This window comes from Octopus bimaculoides, chromosome 1 (assembly GCF_001194135.2).
Source record: "Octopus bimaculoides isolate UCB-OBI-ISO-001 chromosome 1, ASM119413v2, whole genome shotgun sequence".
NCBI lineage: Eukaryota > Metazoa > Mollusca > Cephalopoda > Octopoda > Octopodidae > Octopus > Octopus bimaculoides.
In genome coordinates, this window is record NC_068981.1 from 95,352,723 (window position 1) to 95,362,928 (window position 10,206).

The 10,206-nt window shown below is 33.9% G+C and overlaps 1 protein-coding gene across 2 annotated transcripts in view; it reads right to left on the bottom strand.

Annotated features, from left to right (window-relative positions):
• Window positions 1-412: 412 nt before the first annotated feature.
• Window positions 413-10,206, bottom strand: part of LOC106876018 (chitinase-3-like protein 1) — a 31,109-nt gene continuing 21,315 nt past the window's right edge. For both annotated transcript variants that reach the window (XM_014924390.2, XM_014924388.2), the window contains 5 exons: window positions 10,018-10,203; window positions 6,584-6,706; window positions 5,991-6,121; window positions 4,047-4,120; window positions 413-1,990 (listed from right to left, as the gene is read on the bottom strand). In XM_014924390.2, coding sequence (XP_014779876.1) covers window positions 1,782-1,990; window positions 4,047-4,120; window positions 5,991-6,121; window positions 6,584-6,706; window positions 10,018-10,203 — 723 coding nt within the window. In that variant the 3' untranslated portion in view covers window positions 413-1,781. The remainder of the gene's footprint in view (window positions 1,991-4,046; window positions 4,121-5,990; window positions 6,122-6,583; window positions 6,707-10,017; window positions 10,204-10,206) is intronic.

The following is a 10,206-nucleotide window of genomic DNA, read 5'->3' on the forward strand; positions in this document are numbered from 1 at the left end:
ACACACACGCACACACACACACACACACGCACGCACACACACATACACACACATGCACGATGGGCTTCTTTCAGTTTCCGTCTACCAAATCCACTCACAAGGTTTTGGTCGGCACTCACCTATAGTAGATGACATTTGCCCAAGGTTTCACGCAGTGGGACTGAATCCGAAACCATGTGGTTGGGAAGCAAGCTTCTTACCACACAGCCACGCCTATTTTAAGACATATTTAGTAGACAGTGTTAAAACGATATTTCTCAGTAGCTTATTTCAGTTATTACTTGCAGAATATTTTAAACAATTTTTGAAGGCATAAAAAAAGCCTTTGCATTGCTTTTATTCTCAGATTACTAAAATTAAAAACAAAACAAAACAAAAAACACAAGCAAACAAAAAACAACAACAAAAAACAAAAGTGAGCAGAATTGGTTTTAATTTTAAACACGTTTGATAATGCATGGTATAATTATGTATGTGAGGATGTGTAAATTTACATATAGATAAGTGTGTGTGTGTGCGTGTGTGTTTATGTTAGTTTGTTGCATTGATGATGGTAAATATTGTTTTGAAAAATAAGGACAGTTACAAGGACCTAAATACGAGGTGTAAACCATTGTCTCTTAGAATTTACATTTTTTCACATTCATTACACATTTACAAAGATGAAAAAGTATATACATTGGTTCCCAACGAAAAGATGGGGGTTTATATAGCAACACCAATCCAAGTATGCTTATATAGAGTACTTGAAAATAATTTATATGGTTCAGTGATGAAATTGATAATATATATTGTTGGAATCATTAAATGTATTTCAGAATTGTTTCGGTATAATTCTTAAAAGCTTTTTTGATTATCAAATGTTAAAACAGCACCCGTTATAGCCTTACAATAACTACTTTAGTATTACTGTAACTGATATACTATTACTGCTGTGATATCACCATTTTATATCATTACAATAACTTCTATATCTTTACAATTTCTTATAAAACTACTCTTCAGGAAGTAATAAAAATATTACAGAAAACAGTATTTTTTACATTAGTTCTTATGTAACCATAACGGCAACTATATTGTTGTGACATAAACTATTTCCTTACATTGACAGTTATATCTTTTCAATAAATATTGTTACAATGAATATAATCTCACCGCAACTACTACCATATCAATTTTCAAAATGTGAGTTTGTTACAACGGCTGTCACATCGTTAAAATGATTGTCATATCATTGCTATGGTTCTTATGTTACAGAATTCATCATTTCTTCACATTTACTGTCGTTATGTAACAGTCTTACATCGATCTTCATGCTTAAATAACTGTACAATTCTTATATCGAGCTAAGACTACGGCAGTACTGTTACATCAATCGTCACAATTACAGCAATTGTAATATCTGTTGTATTTTCAAATGTCTTGATTTTGCAGCAGTTTTTTATATTATAACAATCATTAGCCGTTATATCGTTATATCTACATCTACATTATATCTACATATGATTAAAGCTCTGTTGCCCCACGTATATCTTAAATAATTTATTGTTAAAAAAATGCAACAGCAGGACAATTAAAACCTGTTATTTTATATTCTAACATAAATTATAAGTTTACTTGATCAGAGATGACCTATTTGAAATGGAAATTTATTCAGTACATGAACCTGGTGTAAAGCAATGTGAGCATTCTTTTAACAAATACTACAAAAGAAACATAGACTTGGATTGATGTGTAACAAAGTTTGTACAGTAAATATTACAGTAAACAGAATAACGGCACTATTTCCCAAGTTGACCAGGGAAACGGAAACAATGTACATTTTGTGGCCAGTCACATGTCATAGTCTGATGGTTGAAGAGGAGATAAGACGGACATCTTAATATTTTGGCATACAGTTCTTCGCATAGGATGAAGCAACGGCAGTCATAAAGATATAAAAACATTCCTCGTAAGTGACCACAATATAAAGGGACTGATGTGAAATAATCTGAAAAGAAATGGAAAAAAAGTATGAATATAGATTTATTGATTTTGAATGTAGACACATGGACACAAATTTTGGCACTGAGAATAGTCGATTAAATCGATTCCAGTATTTGGTCGGTACTTACTTTGTCAATCGCGAAAGAGAAAAGTGTGAAGCCAACTCTAACGGGATTGCAACATCATCCCAAAATAAAGCAATGCTGCATACACCTCAAGAACAAAACTAATATACCAGTTATGAAACCGGATATTGTTGTCATGTTAAAGCTAATAGACATCAATAAAAATGCTACCATTGTCATAATAGATTTACGAACATCAATATCACCAGGTTAGACTAAATATACGGAGCAGCCACTGTAGTTACGAAGAAAAGAAGGTACTCACTCAGATCTACTTCTATAGAAAAATCAAAACTCAACTCAAAGTGAACACCATGAGGTAAACTGCCCAATACTCTTTTGCTTTTATCATCCACCTCAGGATTCCTTATATTTGATAGAAGATGCCGATTTTTAGAGAAAGTGATGTAGTCAATTGATTGACACTGATCTGCCACTAGTTCTTGTATTTTTGACGGAATAAAAAGACAGCCTATCTACTAGGATTAAATAATCCTTTCTACAATAGGCACAAGGCCTGAAATTCTGGGGGAAGGGACTAGTTTATTACATCGACCCAGTGCGTAACTGGTACTTTAATCGACCCCTAAAGGATGACTGGCAAAATCGACCTCGGTAGAATTTGAATAATAATAATAATAATAATAATAATAATAATAATAATAATAATAATAATTGGGATTTCCCAATCTAAACAGATCAGGTGCTAGAGCATAACAGACTTAACTTAGTGGTGGTGGACAAGGTGCACCACATATGTTATATAGTTGATATTGCATGCCCCTTTGAACCACGAATAGTCAAGAAGGAAGGTGAAAAGATAGATAAATATAACCTTAAATATGAAATAGTCCAGCTATGGAAAATGAAGGTTGAAGATAGAGCCAATTATTGTTGGGTCTTTAGGAACAGTATCAAAAGGCATCAAGGGATTATAAAGGAAATTGGAGTTGAGTGCCCAGTAGAACTTTTAAAAAAGGTATTAGATAGCCAAAAAGAACGGTTAGCATGGCACCGAAGGCTGCAGGTAGCAAGCCCGCTTCGCATGCATGACTATAGGAGCTCAAAAAAACCCTGTGATAATGAGAAATAATAATAATAAATGCCCTGATATAGTATCAGACAGTGGCTCCCATGGCGTCTGATCTTAACTGACTGGAAGTGTTAACATATTTTGTCTTGGTATAGAAGATGGCCTACAGCAAATATTCTGCTTAATACCACAGATTTGATCGTCAGTTGCTTGACCTTATCCAGTTGAGCATGTCCCTTAGTGACTGATGATAAGTGCATGTCTGTTCACAAGCAGGAGTAGTGTAGAAACGTCAGAGCCATGTATTCAGAGGAATTCTTTGGGGTTTGAATTTACCTCTAGGAATATAGGTGTTCCGTTCATTACCTTAAAACAACTCTTATTCAGGGATCTTTTGAGCAGGGTAGGCCACTCGACTTGGAGAAAATTCTAACTGGGCTCCACCTGAAAAGTCATGCACTGTTTATCATGATACGAGGTCACCATGTTCCGCACATATGGTTGTGATGCATGTTCCTGGTTTACCCTTATCAGACGGGTATACTGGGGTTCGTATATTAGTACACTAGTGTCACTTTGATGGCATGCGTTGCTCTCTCACTCCATAATAACAGTAATAATTGTTTCTACCACAGGCACATGACCTGAAATTTTGTGGGAAGAGAGCTAGTCGATTTATATCGACTGTATGTTCAACTGGTACTTATTTTATCGACCCCGAAATAATTAAAAGTAAAGTCGGCCACAGCAAAATTTGAATTCAGAATGTAAAGACGTACGACATGCTGCTAAGCCTTTTGCTAACTATTCTGCCAACTCACCTCCCTAATAATAATAATAATAACAATAATAATAATAATAATAATAATAATGATAATAATAATAATAATAGAAACACTTACCACAAGTGTCTGGAGCTGGTGTAACTGATGTGCTTGTTATAGGTTGATATGTTGGATGTGTTACTGGAGGAACTCTACAAATGTATGGAAGAAAAATATTTTAATATGCAAAAAGACTGAAGCTTAAGCAAAACAAAGTATATCTTGATATAAACATAGGCATGTATCGGGAAGGCAGATTTCTTTTGATTTTGAGGAAGTACTCAACACTGATTTTTAAGAAAGGAGTTGTTTGTTGATTGCATTCCGCTTATTTTCTTCTCACATTTTTGACATTGAAAAACGATGAAAAAGTGCAGTCATTTCAGGGTAGATTTCATCTTGCAGTTGTGAAACATTGGGTCAAATGCTACAGTTCATTAAAACTTGTCTCTCTGTCTGCTTCTGTCTGTGTCTTTCTGTCTGCTTCTGTCTGTCTTTCTGTCTGTCTTTCTGTCTGTCTTTCTGTCTGTCTTTCTGTCTGCTTCTGTCTGTGTCTTTCTGTCTGGTTGTCTGCCTCTCTCTCTCTCTCTCTTTATACAAACACACACACACACGTTTTGCTTTATGCATATACTCCTATACAAACACACACAACACCTCCCATACACATACACATGTCTTAGATACAATTGTTGTAGAAATTATCTTAATTACAACTACCAAATTTTGTCGCAGACATCTTTTCTTTCAACGGCATTTAAGTAACTGTTAAAAACTATTCATTAATCTCATTAACCTTTAGGGCTATTGCTACAATTTACACTCCCTTCATTATTATTATTATTATTATTATTATTATTATTATTATTATTATTATTATTATTATTGAATGAGAGAGCAGTGCATGCCATCAAAGTGGCACTGGGATAAAATATATGAAGCCCAGTATACCCATCATGACTACTCGTCTGATAAGGGTACACCAGGCACATGCATCACAACCATATGTACAAACAGCGCATGACCTTGCAGGTGGGACCCAATTGGAATTTTCTTCAGATCGAGTAGTTCATCTCGCTCAAAAGGTCCCTGAATAAGGGATATTGAACAAAGGATATTGAACAAAACACCCATGTTTCCAAAGGTGAATTATCCAAACCTCAAAGAATTCCTCTCAGCACGTGGGTATGATGCTTCCCCACTACTTCTGCTCATGATCAGAGATGCACATATCGTCAGCCACTCAGTGACATGCTCAAATGGTTAAGGTCAAGCAACTGACAAGCAAATCTGTGGTATTGAGCAGAATATTTGCTGTAGCCTATCTTTTATAACAAGACAAAACAATGTACATGATAACACTTCCAATCAATTAAGATCAGAAGCCAAGAGAGCCACTGCCTGGTGCTGCATCAGGGCATTATTATTATTATTATTATTATTATTATTATTATTATTATTATTATTATTATTATTATTATTATTATTATTATTATTAAGGGCGCATGGCTTAGTGATTTGGGTGTTGCATTCACAATCTAGCGATCGTGATTTCAATTCCTAGAGCGAGTGGTGCGTTGTGTTCTTGAGTAAAAGCACTCCATCTCACGTTTTCAGACAACGTCGATTTGATTGAGAGAGTGAGCTAATGTGGGGCACGAACAATTGATCACTATAAACAAATCATTTGTGCAGCTCGTTTATCTGTTTAGGCACACTCGAGTAATTTATGCTATGCTGTGAGATCTAACAGACCGAAATATGTCTGTAATTGTCTTTTTCCTGCATCAAAGAACATACTTTCCCAACAGCATGCAAATTAAATTTTGAGAAATCAATTTCCAATTAATTTCGTGGGATTATTTCCTCTCTTACTTTGAGTCTCTTACACGTGCCTCTAGGTTTTTGATTTATTTCTCCAGCTATGAGGACATTTTCACTTACTTAAGAATTCTTTTGCTTACGTCATTTAGTACATCACCTTATATATAATACATATGACTTTTAAATAAATTGACTTACCCTCCTTTTAATACATTGTTTATTGTTTTTAACAATGGATATTTCCCGTTGCCACACTTATTGCTAAAATCGTCTTCATCAAGGGCCCAAAACATTGCTCCAAGAAGTCCTTTTTCTTTAATATATCTTGACTGCAATAAAATTTATGGAAGAGTATTATTTATATGTAGGGGTTGGCGATGACATATATATAAATATTTATAGATATGGTACCTAATTTTTTTGTAATTTTAGTAGTAGTAATAGTAGTAATTGTAATAGTAGTAATTGTAATAGTAGTAGTAGTTGTAGTAGTAGTAGAAGTAGTAGTAGTTGTAGTAGTAGTAGAATTAGTAGTAGTAGTAGTAGTAGTAGTAGTAGTAGTAGTAGATGTTGATAATTAAGATGTGAGCTCCAGTTGATTTCTGATCGAGCAAGCATATCATCAAAATTGGATTATCTTGTCTAAAGACTACAAGATATTCCAACTGGGGGAATTTTTGTATGATGATAGTGAGCAGAACAAGAGAAATTTGGCTATATTTTTAGCATATATGTTGGACGCAAGGAATGAATTATTGTGGGAAACAATAAATGTTCAAAGAAATACCTACTTTTTCTCGGAAACTTTGAATATCATCATAACCAACCCATTGGTTGCCTAAACGAGCAGTGGGCACACCTTCCTTGTTTAACCATTCGCGGATCCAGTTGTTGTTACGAATATTTAGGCAAATCTGAAAGAAAAAAATACATAATAAAAATAAATAACAAACAAGAAAGTAATGATGATATCACATACTTGCATAATGCTCTCATTTGTTGGCATGCACTGCTCTCTCACTCAATAATAATAATAATAATAATAATAATAATAATAATAATAATAATAATAATAATAACACCGAAAAATATGTTAGGAATGAGAACCCAGGTTCGAAATTTCCCCAAGACACCCGCTGAAGGCTGGAGGGTATATCAGCCGAAACGTTGTGTTAACGACAAACAAGATGAGGACAAATATCCGCCAAATGTAAATAATGAAAATATATTTAATTTTTACAATGAGTATAGACTTTAAAAGTTTCGTTAATGCCGGCTCACACAAGTACAACTTCCCGCATTGGAAGATATACATATGCACATATACACTCCGCTCATATGCTCATGTACTTTTCATACATTAAATGCATTAACACACGTACAAACAACTCGACACATAATTACATACAACGTCTTAAACAACATCTCAGTCACAGAAACTTTATTTTTTATCTTTTACTTGTTTCAGTCATTAGACTGCGGCTATGCTGGGGCACTGCCTTGTGAATTTTCAATTGAATGAATCAATCCTAGTACTATTTCTTTAAACCTGGTACCTATTCTATCGATCTGTTTACCAAATCGATCTCTTAAGACTTATACTTATTCCATCGATCTCTTTACGGAGATGTAAACACACCAACATCGGTTGTCAAGCGGTAGTGGGGGGCAAACACAGATACAAAGATAGACACACACACACACACGCTTCTTTAAGTTTCTGTCGACCTTATCCACTCACAAGGCTTTAATTCGAGTCTATCACAGAAAACACTTGGAACCATGTGGTAAAATTGAACCCAGAACGATGTGGTTGGGGAGCAAGTTTCTTACTACACAGCCACGCTGTACCTATAGAATCTGAGTTGATATCTTAACGTAACAAATAAAGGCGCAGCGGACATGAAAGCCTTCTTGCGTTCTCTCCTGTAGCTGACAGGAGAATGTAAGAACATGTGATTGTATGGGTATATATTTTATCCGACGTAGATGTGATTAGATGAGTTCCTTAGTTATGTATCACACCAATTTGAGTAGAGGAAAAGTATAATTGGTTGAATTGATTCAAGCATAATTTTCGTCAACTCTGAAAGGATGAAAATAGATCTCTATGTGATTCAAAACCAGAAACGTGAACTACCTAAATAGATAATATATAAAAAAAAATTATCTTACTGATTCATCACACTAAAAATACTGTAAGTCTAAAACTTGAAAGTATCTGAGAAGACAAAAGGAAACTCGTAATGTATATAAATATGAATGTTATATATATATATATATATATATATATATATATATATATATATATATATATATACATATATATATGTGTGTGTGTGTGTGTGTGTGTGTGTGTGTGTGTGTATGTGTATGGTCCTTGATCCGACTTTTCAGGAGTTTGATAGATACAAGGGAATTTAGAGAAGAGGGCAATATGCTTCTCAGAAAGGTCATAGTGTTGCAAATAGTTACATTCAGAGACCGTACATAGCCCACTTTTGAATTGTTTGTACTCTACTGAAATGGATAAGTTTTATTTGCAATCACACTTCTCTGAAGCTAATAAAGAAATAGATATAGGGGAATTAACGTGGGAACTCCTACGATATAGAAAAATCTAAGTAAACTCATTATTTATCTCACATGAATAATAGACAAACTTCCACAATGCCTCTGTTCTTTTAATGAAATGATTGTGTAAAAGAAAGGCGCAAGATCAATAAATATCAGATAACAATAACTCTTTGTGTATATAATTGAATATGTCTATAAACACCAAACATACAAAACCACATATGAGATACATTGTGTGTGCACGCAGACGTGATTCCCATATGAAAATTCAAATTTGCAGAACAAAAGATTGCACAAAGATGAACAAGGAAAACGCTTAAGAAACTATTGTTGGGAGAAACTATTTAACTGATATTAGAGATTAGCAATAAATACTCACTCATAGCTCAGTTAGATACACGTACACATCTATGTATGCACGTGTTGCACGTGTTGCACGTGTATGCGTGTGTGTATTTATACACATACACACACACACACACACACACACACACACACACACACATATATATATATATATATATATATATATAAAACATTCATATTTATACACACATGTATATTTATACATGTATACATATGTATGTATGTATGTATGTATGTATGTATGTATGTATGTATATGTATGTATGTATGTATGCATGTATGAAAATATGTTTGTATGCGTGAGGGTATGTGTTCAGATTTTGGAAACATAACTTCTGACAATGTTATGAAAATTTGTATTTGAACACTGTCAGGTGTAAACCACGGACATCTCCCAAGCTCATTCTTTCTTGGGTATCAGATCCAAGTATCCAATCAGTTTACGTTATATTTGTGCAGCTTCTTTGTTAGGCAATAGGTCTTCTTAAAGGGCATAAGTCTAAGGGCTTACATAGATCCTTGAATTTTGCTGGTACTTATATTATTGTTTCTGGTTTTTATGAAACCAACAATTGAGCCAAAGGTGTAATTTGTAAAACAGAGCAAGGAAGTGGTAACTAAACTCCATATTCTATTTACTCTGCTTCTCTATTGTCTCTTCGGTTTCATATATAGTAGTTATTTTTGATACATATATTGTGGATGTATTATGAATATATTATACATATATAATATCGTCCCAGTTCTTCATTCATGAAGACGCATGTCTTGATCAAATTAGCAGCAAAGTTTTGAGTAGAATGAATCTACAGTTTGAGGACGTTCTGCGATATTTTAAACTATTGTGATTATGAAAGGCGAAGAATCTTGAACAAGTATCAAAATGCCCGACAATATATCTTAGAAGTTACTCCCCCTGTTATATAGATAAAAAAAAAACACTAACCTATAATAGTTTTGCTAAGTCTTGAAAAAGGCTAATTCATAAAGTAATATATTGAATGTAGAGCCCGGAATAGTGGATTATAGTGCCTATTCTAAATTTATGGTAGCAATCTTTAATCTACATTGATTGCTTTTTCTATGGCTTAATAAAAAATGGATGAAAAAAAAACTGCCAATGAAGGCATATATAATTGAAATATAAACTGAGCAAGTTCTTTGCTTAAAGGATTGCTACTTGGAAAAAATATAAAATACGAAATGAAATAAATTTAAAAAGATTCTAACATTGTTACTAATTCAGTTGAAATGATTTATATATATACAGAAATCAGCTTACTTCGTAGTACGAGAGGAATCCTCTCTCTCGGGTATATCTCCCTGCTTGCCCACCTCCAGCAACAGGAGCATCAAGTCCGTACAACTCAGAATCTACCAAAGTGAAAGATCGTCCATATGCTGGTAAACCTAAAGTAAGTTTATTTGCTGGCACACCATTTCGGATATAGAAGTCAACTGTTTCATGCTG